The 24,329-nt window shown below is 52.9% G+C and overlaps 1 protein-coding gene across 2 annotated transcripts; it reads left to right on the forward strand.

Annotated features, from left to right (window-relative positions):
* The first annotated feature begins 16,544 nt into the window (after positions 1–16,544).
* Positions 16,545–24,267, forward strand: LOC123376532 (tubulin alpha-3 chain-like). Of its 2 annotated transcripts, XM_045028601.1 has the most exons (4): positions 16,545–16,664; positions 20,751–20,973; positions 21,969–22,117; positions 23,066–24,266. In XM_045028601.1, exons 1-4 carry the CDS (start codon positions 16,662–16,664, stop codon positions 24,044–24,046), a joined length of 1,356 nt encoding a protein of 451 aa, XP_044884536.1. In that variant the 5' UTR covers positions 16,545–16,661; the 3' UTR covers positions 24,047–24,266. The 2 variants fall into 2 exon arrangements, with proteins under 2 accessions (XP_044884536.1, XP_044884528.1); XM_045028593.1 differs by lacking the exon at positions 16,545–16,664 and having other exon boundaries at positions 20,745–20,973; positions 23,066–24,267.
* Positions 24,268–24,329: the final 62 nt, after the last annotated feature.

The following is a 24,329-nucleotide window of genomic DNA, read 5'->3' on the forward strand; positions in this document are numbered from 1 at the left end:
AGTCTGGAGCAGGGAGTTTGGGTGCAGGAGGGGGCTCTGGGCTGGTGCAGCGGGTTGGGGTGCAGGAGGTGGTGAGGGGTGGGGGCTCTGGGAGGGAGTTTGGGTGCAGGAGGGGGCTCTGGGTTGGTGCAGGGGGTTGGGGTGCAGGAGGGGGTGAGGGGTGTGGGCTCTGGGAGGGAGTTTGGGTGCAGGAGGGGGCTCTGGGCTGGCGCAGGGGGTTGGGGTGCAGGAGGGGGTGAGGGGTGGGGGCTCTGGGAGGGAGTTTGGGTGCAGGAGGGGGCTCTGGGATGGAGCAGGGGGTTGGGGTGCAGGAGGGGGTGAGGGGGGTGAGCTCTGGGAGGGAGTTTGGGTACAGGAAGGGGCTCTGGGCTGGTGCAGGGGGTTGGGGTACAGGAGGGGGTGAGGGGTGGGGGCTCTGGGAGGGAGTTTGGGTGCAGGAGGGGGCTCTGGGTTGGTGCAGGGGGTTGGGGTGCAGGAGGGGGTGAGGGGTGGGGGCTCTGGGAGGGAGTTTGGGTGCAGGAGGGGGCTCTGGGCTGGCGCAGGGGATTGGGGTGCAGGAGGGGGTGAGGGGTGTGGGCTCTGGGAGGGAGTTTGGTGCAGGAGGGGGCTCTGGGCTGGTGCAGGGGATTGGGGTGCAGGAGGGGGTGAGGGGTGTGGGCTCTGGGAGGGAGTTTGGGTGCAGGAAGGGGTTCTGGGTTGGGACAGTGTGTTGGGGTGTGGAAGACTTGCTGCCCCTCCCCAGTCCACAAGCACCATCCCTGAGCTCCCATTGGCTGCAGTTCCTGGCCAATGGGAGCTGTGGAGTCGGTACTGGGGGGCAGGGGCAGCAGCAGCGCATAGAGCTGCCTGCCTCTCCCAAGGGGCTGCAGAGACATGGCGGTCGCTTCTGGGAGCGGCATAGGGCCAAGGCAGGCAGGAAGCAGGGAGCAGGGGAACTATAGGCCAAGGCAGGCAGGAAGCCTGCCTTAGCCCCACTGCGCCACTGGATTTTTAGCAGCCGGAGATCGTGATCGACTGCCAGAGGCTCCGGGATCGACCAGTCGATTGCGATCTACCAGGTGGTGACCACTGTTTTAGATACTGGTCTGTTTGCTCACTAGCCCTGTGATGGGAATTTCATTTACACCCCACAGTATTTCGTTTAAGAAATACACGTAGCGGTCCAGGAGCTCAGATACAGTCTGTATTAGAAAAGGAATGGCTCTTCCCCGGCTCCTGCCCCTTCCGCTCCCACCACCACTGGAGCCCCAAGCCCCCCACTGCGGCTGCCGGCTCCCCCACCCCAGTCCTGGGCCGCCCCAGCCAGCCCGCCCAAGCACCCGCAGCCCTGGAGTGCCCCCAGCAGTCCCAGTACCCCCAGCCCTGGAGTGCTAAGTGGGTGGCCCGAGCGCCCCCAGCCCCAGAACGCCAGATGGGGGGCCCCAGCGCCCCCAGCCCCAGAGCACTGGGTGGCCCAAGCACCGGCCCCACCTGCCTTGAGTTCCAGGTTGTAGGCCGGCCCATCCTAGCCCCAGCCCTAACCCCAGCCCCAGCTTACGCCCACTTCGAGGAAGAGGAGCAGCCTGGGCTGGGGCCATGGGGAAAGAGCGGGAAGCAGGACAGGGCCTTGGGATAGATCATGGGTGGCACCAGGCCTGGCTGTCTGGGGAGGCTTAGCCTCCCCTAGCCTGCGATACCTGCCGCCCATGGGAGACACTCACATACCGTGATGCAGGCCATTCGTTGCACCAGTGTCAAATCCAGACATAAAATAACCTCTCTACCCCTACTCGAGATTCCCCTATTTGTGCATCCCAGGACAGCCTTAGCTCTTTTGGTCATTGCATCACACTGGGAGCTCATGTTCAGCTGATTATCCACCATGACCCCCAAATCTTTTTCAGAGTCACTGCTTCCCAGGATAGGGAATCCTGTACGTATTTCATGCATTCGGTGTTCCTAGGGGAAGACTTTCAGACTTCGCCATATTAAAATACATCTTGTTTGCTCAGTTTATCAATCCAAATTGCTCTGAATCAATGATTGGTCCTCTTCATTATTAACCACACTCCAATTTTTGTGTCATCTTCAAACTTTATCAGTGATGATTTGGGGTTTTCTTGCAGATCGTTGATAAAAATGTTAAAGAGCGTAGGGACCCCACTGGAAACATACCTGCTCAATGACAATTCTCCTTTTACAGTTACATTTTGAGACCTACCAGTTAGCCAGTTTTTAATCCTTAATCAAGACTATAACAGGGATCAAAAAAGAACTAGATAAGTTCATGGAGGATAGGTCCATTGATGGCCATTAGCCAGGATGGGCAGGGATGGTGTCCCTAGCCTCTGTTTGCCAGAAGCTGGGAATGGGTGACGGGATGGATCACTTGATGGTCACCTGTTCTGTTCATTCCCTCTGGGGCACCTGGCATTGGCCACGGTCGGAAGACAGGATACTGGGCTAGATGGACCTTTGGTCTGACCCAGTATTGCTGTTCTTATATTCTTTTAATATGTGCCACATTAATTTTATATCATTCTAGTTTTTTAATCAATATGTCATACAGTATCAAGTCAAATGCCTTATAGAAGTCTAAGAATATGACATCAGCACTGTCACCTTTATCAACCAAACTTGTAATCTCATAAAAAAAGATGTCAGTTTAGTTTGACCAACCCCTTCCCAGCTTGGCGTCATCCACAATTTGGATAATAAGCACACTCGCCACGCTATCATCCAAGTCATTAATGAAAATATGGACTAGAACCAGACCCAAGAAAGAACCCTGCAGTATGACACCGAACCATGGATAACTACTCTGCGAGTAGGGTCTTTCCACCACTCGTGCACCCGTTTTATAGTAATTTCATCTAGACTATTTTCCGCTCGCTTGCTTATGAGAGTGTCAGTATCAAAAGCTTTACTAAATTCACAATAAATCACATTTACTGCTTCTACCCCAGTCACTAGACCAGTTACCATAGATGCCAACTCCATGGGTACTCCAGCGCTGGAGCCCCCGTGGAAAAAAATTAGTGGGTGCTTAGCACCCCCTGGCAGCCAGCTCCCCCCCCCGTACCTCCCACCTGCTGCAATCAGCTGTTCCCTGACGTGCAGGTGGTGCTGGGGTGGGGGACAAGGCACATTTGTGGGAGGGGAAAGAATGGGGGTCGGAAAAGGCAGGGCAGTGTTGGGGATTTGGGAGAAGGGGGGTGGGGGGCGAGGCCTGGGGCAGAGCAGGAAGTTGAGCACTCCCTGGACCCGGAGGAAGCCGGTGCCTGTGCCAGTTACCTTGCCAAAGAAGGAAATTAAATTGGTTTGGCATGAATCACCTGCCGTACTAGGTCATTTAAGACTTTGTTTTTGTTAAGAAAATATTTAACGAGAGCACCCCGGGAGAAAAGCTTTGTCAAGGATTCAGTGTTTTCATTCCTTCAATTGAGAAAGCCCAAACATCTCAGAGCTTTACAAGTCCTCCAGCAAAACTGGATTTGTTATTCCTGACATCTCTAAAGTTAGAACAAGCAAGAAAAAGCCTGTCAGACCTTCTTTGCATCAACTCCCCTGTTCTTTGTGGGTCACTGTTAGCTCTTTTCACTTTTGTATGTATTCAGAAAGACTTGAGGGTTTTCTGCCTCTTTGCAAAAAAGTCACATGCATGGCAGGACACCTCAGAGTTTAACAGAATAGTATAATCACAGCATACATTCTTCTTTCAGGTTCATTGAATGGGCTGACAGAAAAGGAGGCACATACCTTTCCTAGTGGGCCTGAGACCCAGCCAAACAGCTGAAGTATATGAATTCTCTCACAAACGCAGAGCAGGCTTCCAGACAGCCTGAACTCTGGCAGCCCCTTGTGCACTACTTTAGCAGGGACTCACAGCATAGCTAGGGGTTTAAGTAATAGGATCACGTCCGCAGCCATTGCGGCGTATGTCACTTATTGAGGCACAATATTGTATCGGTGGTTATAGAAACCTGGAAATGCAGCCACTGTGTGTGTGTGTGTGTGTGTGTGTGTGTGTGTGTGTGTGTGTGTGTGTGTGTGTGTGTGTGTGTGTGTGTGTGTGTGTGTGTGTGTGTGTGTGTGTGTGTGTGATATCCGCTATCCCATTGCCCTGTTCAGATAACGGCTGAATCTAGAGCCACAGTTGCCGCTGGTATGTTTCTGGTACAATTTCCCCAGTCACTTCAGCCAGAGATTTCTCCCTCCAGGGCTTTATTAGAGCATGGTGTGAGGCATTACATGTAACTAAGTACAGCTTCAGTTGTGGTGTCATGACAGCTGAGGAAGACAATCTTGATGAGGGTTACAACTAGGTTTGGTTTAACATTTTCTATTAACATTGCTTTGATGGAAGGTTGGGTTTGACAAGGGAGATTGTGTAGAGTCTCTGTGGAAAGTTGGTGTGTTTAAAAAGAGGTGTGAAAACCAAGCTAGTTCTGAGTGGAAATGCTGCACTGGTGCTTCCTGGGAGTTGTAGCAAGGCTCCATTCTCTTCTCTGGAGGGACTCCCCTCTCCAAGGCCTGGTCTACACTAAGGGCGGGGGTCGAACTAGGGTACGCAAGTAGCTGAACTCGAAGTACCCTAGTTCGACTTACTTACCCGTCCAGACGCGGCGGGGTCGAACTCCGCGGCTCCAAGGTCGACTCCGCCACCGCCGTTCGCGGTGGTGGAGTTCCGGAGTCGACCGGAGCGCGCGGGGAGTTTGAACTATCGCGTCTTGATTAGACGCGATAGTTCGAACTCGGAGAAGTCAAACTCGCTGCGTCGACCCGCGCGGTGAGTATGGATCTGCCCCAAGAGTTAACCATGGGGCATTCTGGGAAATGTAGTCTGGTTGGAGCCATTGGCCTACAGAGGAGAATGGGAACAAGAGGCAATGCAGAACCATTTCTAAACTGAAATATTTTAGCTAAAGCTTTTTTGTTTTATGAATTTCTGCCAAAACACAACAAACAATCCTATGGTAGAAAAGCCAGTTTTTGACCGGCTCTAGTTATGACCCCAAAGTTGCACTGGTCATAGGAAGGCAGTGATGGAACAGCTTGGAAATTTCCTCAGGACAATGTGAAATACCCTAGAGGCCAGCAGAGTTTGAAGTTTACTAGATCAATGTTTCTCAACCAGTGTGTCATTACCAAAGCTGGGGTGGGGAGCGGGGTGAGGAAAGGCAGAGGGGTTTGAAGAGATAAAAGTTTGGTCACAATGTAAATCAAAGAGACTCTTGCTCTCCACAAGTATTCCATCAACATCTTGCAACACACAAGTAAGATCATGTCCATTAACTGTTCTGGGAGTGATACATTACTGCAAGCTAGGGTTACAAAAAGTGTTTGACTTTGAATAAGGGGTTAAGAAACACTGGGCTAAAGCAGGATTTTAAAAAAATGAAGATGTCAAGTCAGCAGGATGCTGACTCAAAGTAGTACTTTAGAAATATATTTCAGTATATTTCCCCCTCACTGCTCATGCCCATACATTGGGGTTTAACATGTTTAGGGCCAGATTTTCACCCTTGGCTGCTTCAATAGCTGTGGGTGGCTAACTTTAGACACCCTACATTTGAAAATTTGGGCCTCAGCACTCAGTAAAGGGCAACTTCCCCTCTACTGCTTTGCTAATCCAACTTGACTCTGGCCTTCATTATTCAAGCTAATCTAGTCCTGGCTTCTTTTCGGCCTAGGTTGCTCCATAGGCCCAGCTCCACAAAGGGACTTGGGTGTGGTGATGCTGAGCATTGTAGTGCATGAGGTGACAGATCTCTGTTCAAATCCTTTAAGTGGCCAAATGTTTATTTTCACTGATTTGTGAGTCACTCTGGGGCTTAGATGGGAGATAGATGCTGGGGGGCTTAGAGGGAGGTAGCAGTGTACACACGTAGACGCAGTAATTTAGACACCTACAGGATTAAGCAACAGCCAAACGGGAATTTTGTGGATCACAGCAGAGCCAAAAAATGCGACTTAGGTGCCTACATACCTTCAGGATCCCAACCACTGCAGCTCAGACTATAGGGTTGCCGGATGTCTGTTTTTTGACCGGAACGCCTGGTTGAAAAGGGACCCTGGTGGCTCCGTTCAGCACCGTTGACTGGGCCGTTAAAAGTCTGGTTGGCAGTGCAGTGGGACTAAGGAAGGTTCCCTGCCTGCCATGGCTCTGTGTGGCTCCCGGAAGCAGCGGCTTGTCCCCTCTCCGGCTCCTAGGTATAAGGGCAGCCAGGGGGCTCCGGCACACTGTGTCTGCTGCAATTGCCGGCTCTGCAGCTCCCACTGGCCAAAAACTGCGGACGGGGCAGTGCGTGGAGCCGCCTGGCCACGCCTACATGTAGGAGTTGGAGGGGGGAACGTGCCACTACTTCCGGGAGCTGCTTGAGGTAAGTGCCGCCCGAGCCTGCACCCCTGACCCCCTCCTGTGCCACACCCCGTGTCCCAGCCTTGATCCTCTTCCCACCCTCTGAATCCCTTGGTCCCAGCCTGGAGCACCCTCCTGCACCTCAAACCCCTCATCCTAGCCCCACCCCAGGGCCTGCACCCCCAGCTGGAGCCCTCATCACCTCCAACCCCTTGAGACAACAGGTTTGACCAAATCTTTTTCAGGTGCCAAGCTGACATAGGAGGCACTATTGTAGAACCTAGCTCTAATTGCTGGGTATCTGAATTTCCAAGTTCTCTTCTCTGAGCTACACAGAAATGGCAAAGTCACCTTCTTTCCATCTACCCGGCTTGCGAGCAAGAGGCGTATTCTCGTAGAGTTGCTATGCATGCCCAATGACTGTGGGTTCGAGGTCTACAAACAGTGCTCTGGGCCCATGCTTTCTCGATCCAGTCTCACTGGAGAAGGTCCCTAAGGAAGAATCAGCTTGCCCTTAAGGATTTCTCTGAACAGATGATGGATCCCATGTTCTAGGCCAGGCTTGCACAACTTGTAAAGCGGCAAGGGCCACATTACTCCAAAGAAAACAGCCGAGGGCCGAAACCTCCCGGCCCCGCAGAAACACCCCGCCCCAGGGCAGTCCAGCCCTGCAGAAACAAACCCTCCTTCCCCAGCACCGCCCCACCAAAACAGCTGTGGGCCAAAAAGGAAGGTTAGGGGTGGGGAGGTGATACTTTATTTTAAATCAACCGGGGGCTCCCAGCTGAAGAGGTGGCTGGGAGCCCTCAGGGTCAAATTAAAGGGCTCGAGGCTCCGGCAGCTGGGGGAACCCAGCAGTGCCGGCTCTAGGTTTTTTGCTGCCCCAAGCAAAAAAAAATTTGGCTGCCCCCCGTCCCAGCCCTGGGCTCCCCCCTGTACCCCACTGTTGCCCCAATCCTGGGCTCTCCCCCCACTGACCCACACCCCCTGCTGCCCCAATGCTGGGCTTCCCCCTTTCCTCCCCATCAGTGCCCTCCCCGCACCCTGCTGCTGCCCCAGCCCTGGGCTCCCCCCCACCAGTGCCTCCCCACACACACACCTCCTGCCTCCCCAGCCCTGGGTCACGGGTAACGCTCCCAGGGCAGGTCATTCAGCAGGAATTTTGGATGTGCACAAAACACAGACAGGATTGGTTCCCGTATGGTTACAGAGCTGCAGTAAAGTGGAACAATTTTCAGCTTGTGCGATTGGAGGATATCTGGATGCATATTATAAGACTGTCCTCCATAAATGAGGAAAAGTTGAGGTGCCTTTACTATTCTTTTGTTCCACTCTTTCTTTCTATGGGGAATTTGCCAATGCAATATCACTGTCTTCCTTTTAAGCAAACAAAAAGGCAATGGCTGTTGAAAATAGCAATTCCAGTGCTAATAAGCATTTCTTGCTCAATTTTATCCTGCTTTTTCTACAGCAAGTTACAGTGGATCAGTATATTTGATTTGGGAGAAATGAAGTAACAGCTGCCCAAACTGAGCTTGAGCACTCCTGAATTTTGAGGTGTTCAAATCTGGAAGGCAGGTCCGGGGGTGGGGGTGGGGAGGGGGATTCAAAGGGCTCTGGGCTGCCCGCAGAGCGCCGTGTGCGGGGGATTTAGAATCCCCTCGCGGGCCGCACAGTGAGGCTCCGTGGGCCACATGCAGCCCAAATGTTGTGCAGGCCTGTTCTAGGCAGTACAGCTCCCAGCCTGCATTGCCCATCAGCACTCTGACCTGGACAAAAGTACACCCCCTCTCCATGGGGGAACAGACACTCATATTAGGGGCACACACTAAAACTCTCCAAATGCCTGGTTCCAACTTTATATCCTCCCAGAAGGAGAGGGCATCAAAGCTCAGCAACATGGAAGTCCCAATAATTTTTAAAAAAATGAGGAGTCCTTGTGGCACCTTAGAGACTAAGAAATTTATTTGGGCGTAAGCTTTCGTGGGCTAGAATGAAAGTTCATGAAAGCTTAAGCCCATGAAAGCTTATGCCCAAATAAATTTGTTAGTCTCTAAGGTGCCACAAGGACTTCTCATTGTTTTTGCTGATACAGACTAACACGGCTACCCCTCTGAAACCAGTAATTTTAGTCACTTAAGTCATGTTAGCAACACTGGGTGTCCGGTTTGAAGAGATTTCCTATGCTGACAACTGCTGGTGAACTATTAACATCAGATTTTAGGATGTTCTTCCCAGCTAGTGACAGAACCACGTGACACCTCATCAGAATCAGAGGTAGGAATGTAAAACACATGTCCGGCACGTCAGCATTTGCCAGATCAGCAATTGCCACTGGAAATCTTTGCAGCTGCAAGGACGTAATCCTTTAGAGAGAATAAAGCCGAGTGCAAGTTAAGGCAAGGCAGAAGGTTCTAGGTGGTCACTAACATACCTGCACTGTCGTTACACTGATGAACAGGACAGTTCCAAGTTACTATGCAAGAGCTTCAGATATACTTACTCTCAAGATTAATGAATGCTAGTTAGGTGGCCTGTAGGGGATTAGAATCCCCTCTTGATTAACATAACGTAGGAGGCCAGCTGTGCTGCTTCTTTATATATGCTTACCTGCATACCCTCATCTTATTACCAGACCCTTGTCCTATATGGTCACATCTCATCCTTCTTCGGATTGCAGGTGGCTTAAAACAAGAACCATTCATTGTCCTGTCCTACAGAACATAGTACAATGGGACTCCTATCCAGAATGGAGCCACTGGGTGCTAAATAAATATGTTTACCTAGTGGCAGGGCAGGGCCTGGGGGGGGCAAGTGGGGCAATTTGCCCCAGGCCCCTGAACCCGCAGGGGCCCCCACGAGAATATAGTATTCTATAGTATTGCAACTTTTTTTATGGAAGAGGCCCCCGAAATTGCTTTGCCCCAGGCCCCCTGAATCCTCTGGGTGGCCTTGTGGCAGGCTCAGATGCTTTATATACGAGGACTTTTTCGCCATAGGTTAACGGAACATCCATGGAGCAGTGCCATGCCAGCCTCAGGGTACGTCCATACTACCCGCCCGGGTCGGCGGGTAGCGATCGACTTCTCGGAGTTCGATATATCGCGTCTCATCTAGACGCGATATATCGAACTCCGAACGCGCTCCCGTCGACTCCGGAACTCCACCACCGCGAACGGCGGTGGTGGAGTCGACGGGGGAGCCGTGGACTTCGATCCCGCGCCGTGAGGACGGGTAAGTACTTCGAACTAAGGTACTTCGAGTTCAGCTACGCTATTCGCGTAGCTGAACTTGCATACCTTAGTTCGAACCCCCCCCCAGTGTAGACCAGGCCTCAGTTACAGGATCGCCTCAAACCTAGAAGGCTGTCGCACGGGTGGTAAATATATGAAATCAGGCCTCCAAGCCTGCCCCCACAGGAACACAAGTGTGAACTGGAGTTGTAGTTCTGTGCTGCTGTGGTTCTGTCCTAAACCAGCAGAACTGCATGGGAAACATACCGAGAAAGGCAGGAACGTAACAGGTTTACCACTCAAGAAAGAGATCTTGGAGTCATTGTGGCGAGTTCTCTGAAAACATCCACTCCATGTGCAGCGGCAGTCAAAAAAGCAAACAGAATATTGGGAATCATCAAGAAAGGGATAGATAATAAGACAGAAAACATCATATTGCCTCTATATAAATCCATGGTACGCCCGCATCTTGAATACTGCGTTCAGATGTGGTCGCCCCATCTCAAAACAGATATACTGGCATTGGAAAAGGTTCAGAAAAGGACAACAAAAATGATTAGAGGTATGGAACAGTTTCCGTATGAGAAGAGATTAATAAGATTGAGATTTTCATCTTGGAAAAGAGTTGACTAAGGGGGGATATGATAGAGGTCTATAAAATCATGACTGGTGTGGAGAAAGGAAATAAGGAAGTGTTATTTACTCCTCATAACACAAGAACTAAGGGTCACCCAATGAAATTAATAGGCAGCAGGTTTAAAACATAGAAAAGGAAGTATTTTTTCACACAACGGACAGTCAACCTGTGGAACTCCTTGCCAGAGGATGTTGTGAAGGCCAAGACTAGAACAGGGTTCAAAAAAGAACTAGATAAGTTCATGGAGGATAGGTCCATCAAAGGCTATTAGCCAGGATGGGCAGGAATGGTGTCCCGAGCCTCTGTTTGCCAGAAGCTGGGAATGGGCGACAGGGGATGGATCACTTGAGGATCACCTGTTCTGTTCATTCCCTCTGGGGCACCTGGCACTGGCCACTGTCAGAAGACAGGATACTGGGCTACATGCTCTGACCCAGTATGGCCATTGTTATGGTAGTTGTCATTCTTCAACAAAAAGCATAGTCGTTAATTAGACCTCGACCAATGACTAGATCCACAAAGGGACTTTGGCACCTAAGTTTAAATCCTCAGCCCCCCTGCTCAACTCCTTTTTAACCATGTCAAGGTCTGTCTACGCAGCAGAGAAAGCCCCGTGGCTGGCTCATGCCAGCTGACTCGGACTCAAGGGGCTTCAGCTGCAACCTGAGCTCTGGGACCCTTGCAGGGTCCTAGAGCCTGGGCTCCAGCCGGAGCCCACAAGTCTACACAGCAATGAAACCAGCCCTACAGCTCAAGCCCCACAAGCATGATCTAAAACGGGTTTTCCATTGACAACAGCAGTGCCTTGTTAGTTTAGATTTAGGACGTTGTTCAGAAGAGTTTTTGGCAGGTTGTCATGTCAGATTTCAACCCTTCCCCACAAAGCGAGACAGGAACAGTTGAAGTACAAGATGCCAGGCTAGCTTGAGTCAAAGCTTCAATTCAAGGAACAAACAGGTTAGCATTTGCAGCTCAGAAATCCGTCCGTCTGATAGGGCAACACCTGTAAAGAGTTAATTGTTTCTGTTTTAAAAAACTGTTCCCATTCGCAGAGAAGGAACAGATTAAAAACCCTAACCAAGCTTTTAAACACAGCTCAGGATATAGCTAGCTACCTTCACAGGAACACAAGCCACGCGTAAGACAAAGGAATAATACAGCCCCTTCCTTAGTCACTCTGTGCCAGACAGGAAGTTGCACAACACTGACACTGAAGAGGAAATATTTCCCTTTAACTGGTGCTTTCTATCCAGTTACAACATGAGAGCAGAAAAAATGAGACTATGATAGAACATATCAGCAAACTCACCATGGCGAGAGTCCAACTCGACTCTGCACCAAGCAGCGCTACAGAAACCTGTTGCTGACCCCGGTCAATTTATAGGTGGAATCGTGTGTGTGTGTGTGTGTGCGCCCGGCCTACACAGACTTTGTGCATCCGCTTAAGTTTACTTTTTAAGTGTGTAAAGTTAAGCATATCCATAAATCTTTGCAAGGCTTGGGCCATAACTTGTAGGACTTCCTACTCTCTTGCTCTTGGGGACTTTTTTCATTCTTCTTCCTTTATGGATTCTGGTTCAAGGATTTTGTTTGATGCAAGACACTGATGCAGCAGCATCGAAACAAACTCACCATTCGAACTGCAAAAAGGAATTTCATCCACACCTTTTGCTCTACTTTAATGATCATGGCATCCACTCCGAGCACTCCTGGGGGAATTCTGCACCACTGCGCGTGTGCAGAATTCATGTCCCTGCAGATTTCTTTGCTTCCCCACAGAAAAATGACTTCTGACAGGGAAGTTGCAAGAGTGGTTATGCGCTCCTCCCCCGCAGCAAGGGCACATCATTTTGGGCACTCGGAACAGGTGGAGAGGTAAATCAGTGTGTGTGTGGGGGGAGGGGCTGCAGACACTCCTACCCTGCGCCAGGGTTGGCTGCTAGTCCCAGCTGGGTTGGCGACAGGGAAGGATGGGACTTCCTCTTCCCCTGAAAGGAGCAGCTGGTGCCAGGTCAGTTCCAAACCAGAAACCTTCCCTGACTGTAGGAAGCTCTGCACCGACCCCTGCTTCCTGTTCCCATTGCTCCAGAGCATGGGGGGGGGGCAGAGTCTCTGTATGGGGAGCTGCTTCCTCATCCACTCAACCCCCATGCATCTGACCCCCCCATATCCATCCCACCATTGAGCCTCACCCCCGCACCCAGAACCCCCCACCTAGTCCCCCACACCCATACCCCCACCCAACCAAGCCTCAGCCACTGCACCCAACCTCACTGCCAAGCCCCTTGCCCCTGCACTGGGACCCTCCCGCCAAGCCCCTTCCTCAGCTGAGCCCCACCCACCCTGCACCCAGACCCCCATCGAGCCCCTTCCCCCTGCATCCATACCCCTACCCCTGCACCCAGACCATCGCCTGATGAAACCCCCGCATTTGAACCCCCACCCCAACAAACCCCACCCCCCTGCATCGGTCGCTCACCCCATCAAGCACCACTCCCCCAGCCCCTGAACCTCCCTGCTCAGCCCCCTGCACCCAGACCCCCCGGCTGAGCCCCCATCCTCCTGACACCCAGACCCACCCTGCTGCATCTGAACTACCTTCACCTGGACCCCCCTGCAGCGTTCCAGTGCCCCTGTACCCAGAACCCACCAAAGAGCCCCTGTGTATCCAGATCTCCCTCTGAGACGCCGGCACTCAGATTGCCCCACACACCCCACACCTGGATCCCCCCACACTTGGATCGTGCCAGGCTAGGCCTGCCTGCCCCATACCGGGATCAGGGGGCAGGGCTGGGCATGTGTGCGAGATCTGTCCTCTCGCTTGCAATCTTGGTGTGCCTGGCGTGGAGGGGCAGAGCCTTGGAGTATTTCTAGGCCAGCGCAGGCCCTTGTGCTCTGACAGGGCTGGGTGCAGCCTCATTGCCGAGTCCATGTCCCATCTCCATGCATCCAATGGCCTGTGCTCCCCACTGCCATACGGGAGCCTCCACATTTCTTCATTGACAAAATGTGCGGAATTTTAAAACACTGTGCACAGAATTTTTATTTCTTTTGGTGCAGAATTTTTAATTTTTTGGCACAGAATTCCCTCAGGAGTAAACTCCCACTGGATGAGCACAGGCATCGAAACAAACTCGCCGTTCGATTTGCTAAAAGGAATTCCATCCACACCTTTTGCTCTGCTTTCAGTCTCATGGCATCATGGATAAGCGCAGGCCATCATTCAGTGGTTTGGGACTTACCTCCCATAAGCCGCTATTCTGACAGGGATTCCATGTAGACAGACACTGCGGGGCTCCATTCTCTCCAACACGGCTCCATGCAAGTCGACCTCAGAGCCTCCCCAGAACTCCACTGACGTCACTTGCAGGATTGGGGCCAAAGGGACCACCCCACTGCCTGTGTGTTACCGCGGCACTTGCAAGCAACAGAGGGACCTGGAGTCCTGTGGGGATAAAAGGGGTGGTGGTGCTGGTGGAGAGCTTTCCTCCGGGGCTTGAGAATTCACTGCCCACTGGGCTATGGGATACTCGGACGTGGGGCTCCCGCAGCCTCTCCTCTAAACGCTGTTGCCGTGTGGATAACTAACAACAGAGTCATTTGGGGGAGGGAAACGCAAGTGGGAATGGCAGTATAGCCCAGGGGTTACAGCTCTCATCCAGGCAGTGGGAGACCCAGGGTCCAGTCCTCCCTCTCCAATGACTCTTTAATTATTGGTCCACAGTGGAGCAGCTACAACAGGAGAGATTGAGGGGCCCCAGGAGAGAATACCCCATAGCCCAGCGCTCAGAGGTCTCACCTGAGCGGTGGAGATCCCAGATCAAATCCCTTCTCCTCCTCAGGTGGAGAGAGGCTTGAACTGGGAGGGGGGGTCTCCCACATCCCAGCTGAGTACCCGAACCACTGAACTAAAAGTGATAAGGGAGCTCTGCCTTTGACCCCTCCCCCAACGTTAGGGCTTCCATATTTGAAGGGGGGTAGGGGGTAGCCCCACCGCCTATCCACTCCCTCCCACTTCCCGCCCCCTCACTGCCCCCCACAGAACCCTTAACCCATCCACTCCCCCAGCTCCTTGTCCCCTGATTGCCCCCTCCAGGACCCCTGCCCCTAACCGCTCCCCGGGACCCCACCCCCTATCTAAGCCTCCCTTCTCCTTGTCCTTGACTGCCTCCTCCTGAGACCCCCCCCCAACTGCCCCCCTAGGACCTTAACCCCTACCTATCCCCTGACTGTCCCGACCCCTCTCCACACCCCTGCCCCCTGATAGCCCCCCCAGAACACCCGACCCATCCAACACCCCCTGCTCCCTGTCCCCTGACTGCCCCGACCCCTCTCCACACCCCCACCCCCTGACAGCCCCCCCCGAACCCCCGACCCATCTAAACCCCCTGCTCCCTGTCCCCTGACTGCCCCGACCCCTCTCCACACCCCCGCCCCCTGACAGCCCCCCCAGAACCCCCGACCCATCCAACCCCCCCTGCTCCCTGTCCTCTGACTGCCCCGACCCCTCTCCACACCCCTGCCCCCTGACATCCCCCCCAGAACACCCGACCCATCTAAACCCCCCCTGCTCCCTGTCCCCTGACTGCTCCCCGGGCCCCCCTGCCCCTTCTCCAGCCCCCCAGCCCCTTTACCGTGCTGCTCAGACCATGCGGCGCGTACAGCCCCCCCCCCCCCCGAGTGCCGCCGGCATGGTGCGCTGAGGCTGCGGGGGAGGGGAGGAGAAGGGGAGCAGGGGAGGGGCTCTGGCTGCTGGAGGCCCCGATGGAGCAGCTCAATCCGGCCCGGCCGCTCTGTCAGCCGCGCGGCGCTCTGCTCTGGGCGGGAAATCCCAGACCTTTTTAGATTTTTACAAAGTCCTCCCAGACAGCTATTTAATGCCCCCAAATGCGGACACGTCCGGGATAATCCAGACGTACGGTAACCCTACCCAACGCCTTGCCAAAGCGGCAGAGGCGCCGGACTCCAAAGAGGGCTCCTGGCCATGACTCCCTAGCCGAGATAGATCTGCAGCCCAGAGACTGGTCAGCGTCTCCCACTGGCTGGCTTAGGGGGCGTCCTGCCTAGCGTGCTGCGTTCTAAGGCAGCGGTTCTCACCGCCGGGCCGCTGCTTGTTCAGGGGAAGCCCCTGGCGGGCCGGGCCGGTTTGTTTACCTGCCGCGCCCACAGGTCCGGCCGATCGCGGCTCCCAGTGGCTGCGGTTCGCAGCTCCAGGCCAATGGGGGCGGCGGGAAGCGGCGCGGGCCGAGGGATGTGCTGGCCACTGCTCCCCGCCATCCCCATTGGCCTGGAGCGGCGAACCGCGGCCAGTGGGAGCCGCGATGGGCCGGACCTGCGGACGCGGCAGGTAAACAAACCGGCCCGGCCCGCCAGGGGCTTTCCCTGAACAAGCGGCGGCCCGGCTTTGAGAACCACTGTTCTAAGGCCCCTCTCTCTCCCCCCAGGCATTGCGTGCAGAGCCTGGAGCCTAACTCAGGCCTCACGGATTCCAGGGTTTTTCCAGGGCCCCTGCTCCACCTCTTCCTCCTCCTCCCAACCCCCACCCCCAATCAGCCTCTTCTCCCGAGGACCCATCCCTGCTCTACCTCTTCCCTTGAGTCCGCACTGTCGTCTCCTCTTCCCCACCCCTCTTTTCACCTCTTCCCCCAAGCCCATGCTCCCATTGCTCACTCCTCTCCCTGTCGCTCGCTGGATTGTCTCAAGGAGCCTGCCTGCAGGTAGAAGGCAGCCCTGGCTGAGCAGGAGCTGGCACGGGTTCATGACCCAGCACCTCCACCCACCCCGCAGTAACCGGACTTTTGGTTTGCATATCATTTAGGGTTGCGAAGTCCCCCAAAACCAGGCACCTGGCAACCGTAAATGGCACCTGGACACAGAAGCCAAAACCCGGACTGTCCAGGTATAACCCTAAGCCTTAGCCTTGCTGTGCCTCAGTTCCTATCTGTACAATGGGGCTAATAACACTGCCCCGCCTCCCAGGGGTGTGTGGGAGGATAAACACATTAAGGCGTGTGAGGCGCTCAGACACTATGATAATGGGAGCCCTAGGAGTACCTCAGACAGACACACTGATAGCTAGAAAACACAATGGGGCTATGGGGAGGGGGGGTTTGCAGGAGCTACTGCAGTGAAAATAACAGAAATAATGACAGCAGCTTGTTGGAGAATTTGAGGTGAAGTGACTCCTTGTTATTATGATTGGAGACTGGGTTTTAAAGCCTATCCTGCCACGCCAGCAGCTATACAGCTGTCTTCAGGCTTTCTCTGTAGCACCCCTACCAAGCCACATGCTGTTAACAATGGGTTGGGAAATAAGCTCTGTCCTTTTAAGACACACCCCTCCCCTCTGCCCAGCTGTGATTGTTTGCAGAGGGGGCTATAAGTGAGCTGGGTGTGGGCTAGGCTGATTGCAAGCTGTTTTGTGTGGAGCTGGGAAAGTTAGGTTACCAGCATGGTGAGTTTGGGACATGGGTGTTTGCAAGTGTGGGATGATAAACTGTGTTGCAGTGGAAGTGAATGAATCCAAATGGAGCTTCTCCTTTGGTTGCTCTTATTGGTGAAACCTGGGGTGGGTTTTCTGGGGACCTACAGCTGTTGTTAGAGCCCCTCCCCCCCAAAAAAACAACCCAAAAACCTTAGCTCCTATCCCAATAGTTAAATAAAGCTTAGCACTTATTTCAGGAGTGCCATGCTGACAGTCTAAGTACTGTGATCTCCTGGGGGCAGGGCTCTTTGGCACTGTGTTTGCACAACAACTAGTACAAGAGGGGTATTGGCTTGTGAGAAGAATCCTAGATACTCCTGCAATACAAATAATGTGGGGGTGGGGGACAGATTTTTCCAAAGGGCTCAGTTTGGACCTCTTGGAAACTCAGGTGCTTAACTTAATGCCTGAATTAAGGGACTGAGATCTCTGGGAAGATCTGGCCTATGGCAGACTAAGGGGCTGGTACTTCTGTTATGGAGAGGGATTGATTCTGTTTTAACTGAAGTCCACAGTAAAAGTTCCTACTCCAATGAGTGGGTCTCTGCTAGCGTTTCCTTAAACTGGGATAGCTATGGACTGACTCACAACCAGCTTAGCTTAACACTTGTAAACTGGATTGTTTGCTGTGTGAGGCAGGGTGTGTCTGCAGGAGACTGGGCGCTAAGTGTGGAGTAAGGACTGGTGGCTCTATTCTGCCTTCATGCTTCCCTGTGGCTAGGGCCCTGTGACTGTATATGGGCCTGTTTCCTGAGCTGGGTCTACTGCAGGATTCCAAAGGGCTGCAGATATTAACTAACCAGCTGCCTCTGACAGGGGGGGTGAATGTTCCCACCTTACGGAGAGGGGTACAGGGGTATGACAGTGAATCTAGCATTAGCTCAGGCAGATTCTTAGTGGTAAAGCTGGAATGAAATGGGGTAGCTAGAGGCAATGTGGCGGTTCTCAAACTGTGGGTCAGGACCCTGTTTTAATGGGGTCACCAGGGCAGTCACTAAAGTTGCTGTGGCCCCGAGCTGAAGCCAAAGTCCCAGCCCTACTGCCCAGGGCTGAGGCTCTCACGCTTTGGCACTCCCCAGGGTGGGCGTGGGAGGCTCTGGCTTGGGTCCCCCGTCCTGGGGTCTTGTAGTAATTTTTGTTGTCAAAGAGGGTTGTGGGACAATGAAGTTTGAGGAAACTGTGGCCTAGTGGATGGAGCACTGTGTGGGACTCCGGCCTGGATTCTATTCCTGGCTCTGCCACGGGCCTGGTGGCTGACTTTAAGCAATCCCTTCCTTTCTGTGAAATGGGGATAACGAAGCATTCTCAGGCCCTGCTTTAGGAATGATCTGGGGGGAGTTTTATGGCCTGCACTAGCTAGGAGGTCAGACTAGAGGATCACAGAGGTCCTTTCTGGCCTTAGAATCCAGTTCCTGATTCTTAATCTTGTGTTCAATCTATCTCTATCAGAAACTCAGCAGTTAGAAATACCATCAATATGCCTGGGGTTTACTAGCCCAGCCCCTGCTCTGATCCGCTCACATCCTACATTAGAGCTGTGATCATCCTTCTCACTCTGCGTTACAGAGCTGATAGATCTGCTAGTCTATTTGGAGTGACAAGTAGGGTGACAGACAGCAAGTGTGAAAAATTGGGGTGGGGGTGGTAATAGGAGCCTATTTAAGAGAGACCCAAAAATTGGGACATCTGGTCACCCTAGTGACAAGCCCCAAATTTATTGATGCTGCTTCTCCTGTCTTCCCAGTCCTAGTCTGTGTAAATTTCTCTGTTAAATCTAAACTGTCCACAAGCCTATGGAGCCAATTGTCTCCTCTGAATTTTTCCCTCAATTGGAAAAGGAATAAAAGCTGAATTTTTAAGCAAGCAAGTAAATAGCTTGATCCCCAGCCCCCTGGAGAGAGAAGTTGGCTGATCTAGCTTAAACATTAAGGTGTCCAAGTCTGGATTGATGGTAGGATCCTGCGAAGAGGCACTGCTTGTTTTCCCTCACTTCAGGATGACCTTACCACCGAGCAGACTGAAGCGATGGGCTACACGACAAAGCTTATGGCAGTGCAGCTGCTTTAAACACTCTAGCATAGCCGCTCTAAGCTGACAGAGCTCCCCTGTCAAATTAATCTACCCCTCCACCCAATGAGCGGCAGTAGATATGTGGGTGAAAGATGCTCTCGTGCTGACATAGGGTGACCAGATGTCCTGTCTTTAAAGGAACAGTCCCATTTTTGGCATAGGCGCTGACTCCATGGGTGCTCTGGGGCTGGAGCACACGTGGGGTGGGTGGGTGGGGGAAAATTGGTGGGTGCTGAGCACCCACCGGCAGCTCCCCGCCCAGCTCGCCTCCTCCCTGAGCCTGCCATGTGCCTGCTTTCCCCTCCTTGCTCCCAGTGCTTGCGCTGCGAAACAGCTGTTTTGCGTGGCGGGGAGGAGGAGGAACGCGGTGCACTTGGGGAAGAGAGGGGGCTGGGGCAGGGATTTGGGGAAGGGGTCCAATAGAGGCAGGGAGGGGGTGAAGTCAAGGTGGGGACTTTGGGGAAGGGGTTGGAATGGGGGCAGGGCAGGGAAAGGGTGGAGTCAGGGTTGGGGGGGGGGTGAGCACCCACCAGTGCAGGGGAGGTAGTTGGTGCCTATGATTGTTTAGGACTTTTTCTTGTATAGGCACCTATTACCCCCCCCCCCCCCCCCAAATCCCCATCCTGTTTTTTCAGTTATCTGGTAACCCTACAATGACATAGCGCTGTGCACTCTGGCGCTTAGGTTGGTGTAACCTGTTATCAGAGGTGGCTTATTCACACCCTGGAGCAATGTGAGTTATACCAACATGGCCTCAGTCCCTCGTAGCCAGCACAGCTGTGGGAAAGCTTCAATTCCATCCATGGTTCACTAAGGTTGCAGTTTTCATTGCCTGAACTCTAATTCATAGTTATAGCTTCCACACCAAGTCTGCCCCCTTGTGTTCATGCCCTGCAAGAGGGCTCCATATACAGTAGGTACAGAGGGAAGAACTGGATTGTTGCTGGTTCTCATTATGCCCTCACCAGCTGGAAGAGGAATCTCAATACACACAAGGAGCAGGACTAAGGTGATGCTTTTAGTTTCGTATCAGAGCAGCCAAACTCTCTGATAACATGGCTCTGCATGTGCTCCTGTCCAGTGTCTGGTGTCTCTCATACTGCAGTAACGTGATGTGTATTTAAAGCATTTCACAATGTCAACTATAACAGGGTTTAAAAGAGAACTGGATAAATTCATGTAGGTTAAGTCCATTCATGGCTATTAGCCAGGATGAGTAAGGAATGGTGTCCGTAGCCTATTTGTCAGGGTGGAGATGGATGGCAGGAGAGAGATCACTTGATCATTACCTGTTAGGGTCACTCCCTTGGGGACACCTGGCATTGGTCACTGTTGGCAGACAGGATACTGGGCTGGATGGACCTTTGGTCTGACCCAGTATGGCCGTTCTTAACAAATTAAAGCTGGCCAAGACTCAGGGTGGTCTGTCTTCATCTGGTAGAACAATCCTGAAAATGGACTGGTCCTGGGAACGTGTCACCAGTCACATCTTCAGTACTGGAATTCCCCTTGCCCTTCACTCCATAAGGCCAGGAGTTTTCCCCTCGAGCGGTTCTGACTGCACTGAACCATACACATCCCTCGCTAGAAATGAGTAAACTGTGTCTTAAATCACCTTCTGGCCCACATGCTGTTGGAGACCAATGTTAGACATGGCTCCAAGTAGCTATGGTAGCCTGGAAGGTAGCTCTGTCCAGTAACCAAGCTAAAACCCTGCTTGTCTATTGGTTGGGTGATCCTGGTTTAATGGACAAGGCTGTAGTTTAACAGCTGGAAATCAAGCCCATTGGTCTATTCATATTTCCCAGATGTGATGGATGAACCTCCCCACACCCAAGCTTCTCTTGAGCAACACTGTAGCTCTGAGCAGGGATGGAAGTGGAGTGACGGGCTCCCTGTTTCTGGGGGTGAAACACTGACTGAACCACACAGTTCACACCACAGTTTCAAGGATGCACCTTCTTTGTGTGCCTCTTCCCCATGCAGCGGGAGTGTATTTCTGTCCATATTGGCCAGGCTGGCGTGCAGATGGGCAATGCCTGCTGGGAGCTGTACTGCCTGGAGCATGGGATCCAGCCGGATGGAATCATCTGTTTGGAGAAGTCCTTGGGGCAAGCTGATTCCTCCTTTGGGACCTTCTTCAGTGAGACTGGGTCTGGGAAGCACGTGCCCAGAGCGCTGTTCGTAGACCTGGAACCCACAGTCATCGGTAAGACACCGGAATCTGCATAGGCCAGATCCCTTCTTAGAGTTTCTATCACTGACCTGCTGGGAAGAGGGGAAAACACAACCTTCCTCTCCACTTCTCAGTAACTTCTGACACAGAGCTCTTACTGCAGATAACAGTGGCACAGCCAGGTTTTCAGTGTAGGGGGAGCAAACATAAAAAAGGCACCCTCCCTTGGCTCCTCCTCTGGCCACGCCCCCTTGGCTCCTCCCATTCCTCCCCCCGATTAACCCTGGGACCGGCTCAGGGCTCCTGGGGGTGTGGATACCCCTCCGCAGTCCCGGGAGAGTCTCTCCTGCCCAGCGCACTCTCCAGGTATCTCCTGCCAGGCTGTGCCGCCCAGCCCCAGCCACAGGGTCCTGTCCCCCCTGCCCCAGACAGTCAGACCCCCCCCAGTGCAAGGCACCGGACCCCCCCTGCTCCCCTTCTGTCCTGCGCCACCACCTGTCCCTGGCCTGCTCCCAGCACTCAGCGTGTTCCATGTGGGGTTCGCCAGCCAGGCGGCCTTAAAGGAGCAGAGGCCTTTTTGCCTCCCCACACCCGCTGCATTAGTAAGGGGGGGGGGCAGGGAGCGCTTGGCTGCTGAGCCAAGGAGCTGGTCCCCTCGCTCCTCTGGCCACATCTGCCATCCCCCACCATGGCTCCTCTGGTGGTGCTGCCGGCAGGCGCCGTTTCCGCACCTGCCGCCCTGAGGGGAAGCGGCAGCTTCCGCTAGCCACGCTACTGGCATATAACCGGTGTTTGGTGGTAACCCTGTCGGAGCCCAGATCCACAAAAGCTGTTTAGTCTCCACTTCTGTTGGCTTCCATGGAAGTTAGGAGCCCAAACACCTTGTGGATCTGGGCCATAGTGCCCAGCTTGCTGTTGACTGTGTGGGTACTAGAGATCCTAGAACATGCTCTACAATAAAACTTTGACCAAATCACAGCTCTGAAGCTGAGGCCCTGAAGGTGTTCATGACCTCTCCTCCCTTACAGACGAGATCCGAACTGGGACCTACCGCTCCCTGTTCCATCCTGAGCAGCTGATCAGTGGCAAGGAGGACGCTGCCAACAACTATGCCCGTGGCCACTACACCATTGGGAAGGAAATCATAGATCCTGTGGTTGACAGGACTCGTAAAATGGTAAGTGGGCAAACTCCTTTTTGGTACTTCCCTTTAGAAGTCAAAGGGACTGCAACCCGTCTAAACCAGCCCGGAATAATTCTGGTGAGGGATTTAACAGGACTGTGGGGGAGTCGGTAGGATTTCCTTCCTGCCGTGCTCCTCTCATTCTCTTTGCTGGCTGAGGTGAGCTAAATACAGCGCCCATAGAGCCCATCACTCCTGGTATAAGGAGGTGAAGCCTTGACTTGCTCTTCCCATAGTTAGCCTGGAAATAGAGCTCCTTGTCGGGGCTTCTCAAATACTCCTCTAGCACCGGGACTCTTACTGAAAGACAGCTGCTCATTCAGTAGCAGACTTAGTGCTGTCAGGCACCGGCCTCTCACTGGCTAGATATCTAGCTTGAAAGCCTACCTCTGGCTGAAAGTCAAGAGGAATAATTGTATCTCACTCCCATGTGATCGTTGTGTTGGGGTCTTGTAGCTGGAACTGTCAGTGGAAGAGCAACCCAAGAATAGACCAGCCACAATGTCAACCTGTAATGGCATCTGCCCACCCAGCTGTTGTATGGGAATCTAGCACCAAGCCTTTAATTCAGTGAATGCTGAAAAGGCTCATTCCTGGGATGGGAGGAAATCCTCAAGCTGACTCATGAGCCAGCATCTTGCTTGGTACAGGCATTGTGTTCTACCTCGGCTGGCTGACTTATTCAATAAAATCTTCCACCAATATTATCTGGTTGCTGTTTTGGGATTTCTCATCTTGATGTCCAGCAATCTTCAGTTCCCCATAGGTAGTTTGTAATGACAACTTCTGATTTGATATTTATACATCATAATTACACACCTTCAATATCCCATCATGGGCACATGTTAAGTAGCTGATATCTGGGTGGTGATGGAAGGGAAGAGGGGACCCAGTATAAGTTGCATGACCAACACTAGTTCAATGTCCTCTAACTTTGTGCAGGCTGACCAATGCAATGGCCTTCAAGGGTTCCTGGTCTTCCACAGCTTCGGAGGAGGCACAGGCTCCGGATTCACGTCGCTCTTGATGGAGCGCCTGTCAGTGGAGTTTGGGAAGAAGTCCAAGCTGGAGTTCTCGGTGTACCCTGCCCCACAGGTCTCCACTGCAGTGGTGGAACCCTACAATTCCATCCTGACCACCCACACCACGCTGGAGCACTCGGACTGTTCTTTCATGGTGGACAATGAGGCCATTTACGACATCTGCAACCGGAACCTCAATATCGAGCGTCCCTCCTACACTAACCTGAACAGGCTGATAGCCCAGATAGTGTCGTCCATCACTGCTTCCCTGAGGTTCGATGGTGCCTTGAATGTGGATCTCACTGAATTCCAAACTAATTTGGTGCCCTATCCCCGCATACATTTCCCCCTCACTACCTATGCGCCCATAGTCTCGGCAGAGAGAGCCTACCACGAGCAGCTCTCGGTGCCTGAAATCACCAACGCTTGCTTTGAGTTCTCCAACCAGATGGTGAAATGTGACCCTCGCCGAGGCAAATACATGGCTTGCTGCCTGCTGTACCGGGGGGATGTGGTGCCCAAGGATGTGAATGCAGCTATAGCAGGCATCAAAACCAGGAGGTCCATCCAGTTTGTGGATTGGTGCCCAACTGGGTTTAAGGTGGGCATCAATTACCAGCCTCCCACCGTGGTGCCGGGAGGAGACCTGGCTAAAGTGCAGCGGGCCGTCTGCATGCTGAGCAACACCACGGCGATTGCAGAAGCCTGGGCCCGTCTGGATCACAAGTTTGACCTGATGTATGTGAAACGGGCCTTTGTGCATTGGTATGTGGGGGAGGGGATGGAGGAGGGGGAGTTCTCCGAAGCCAGGGAGGACATGGCTGCTCTAGAGAAGGACTATGAGGAAGTTGGCAGGGACTCTGCCGATGGGGATGAGGCGGAGGAAGGAGAAGATTATTAAATGCTTGTTCTAGGCATTAGCCTGATAGGGCTATTCCTTCAATGGGCCAGGTGTATCTGGGGTTACGTTTAGTTACTTGCAGTCTGCTTCTCAATGCATCACTGAACTCTTTCATACTGTAACTTCTGACCATTTCATGTGTCATGTCCTCCGCTTGCCAGTTGTTTGTTTGAACCTGAACTGTGGGAATAAATTCTTAACTGCAGACCGTCCTGTCTCTCTCATTCAGTTAACTCTGGCAAAACCTGGAGGTAGGTATCCATATCTCAGGCTTTTGGATACT

The sequence above is a fragment of the Mauremys mutica genome, chromosome 1, assembly GCF_020497125.1.
Source record: "Mauremys mutica isolate MM-2020 ecotype Southern chromosome 1, ASM2049712v1, whole genome shotgun sequence".
Taxonomy (NCBI): domain Eukaryota; kingdom Metazoa; phylum Chordata; order Testudines; family Geoemydidae; genus Mauremys; species Mauremys mutica.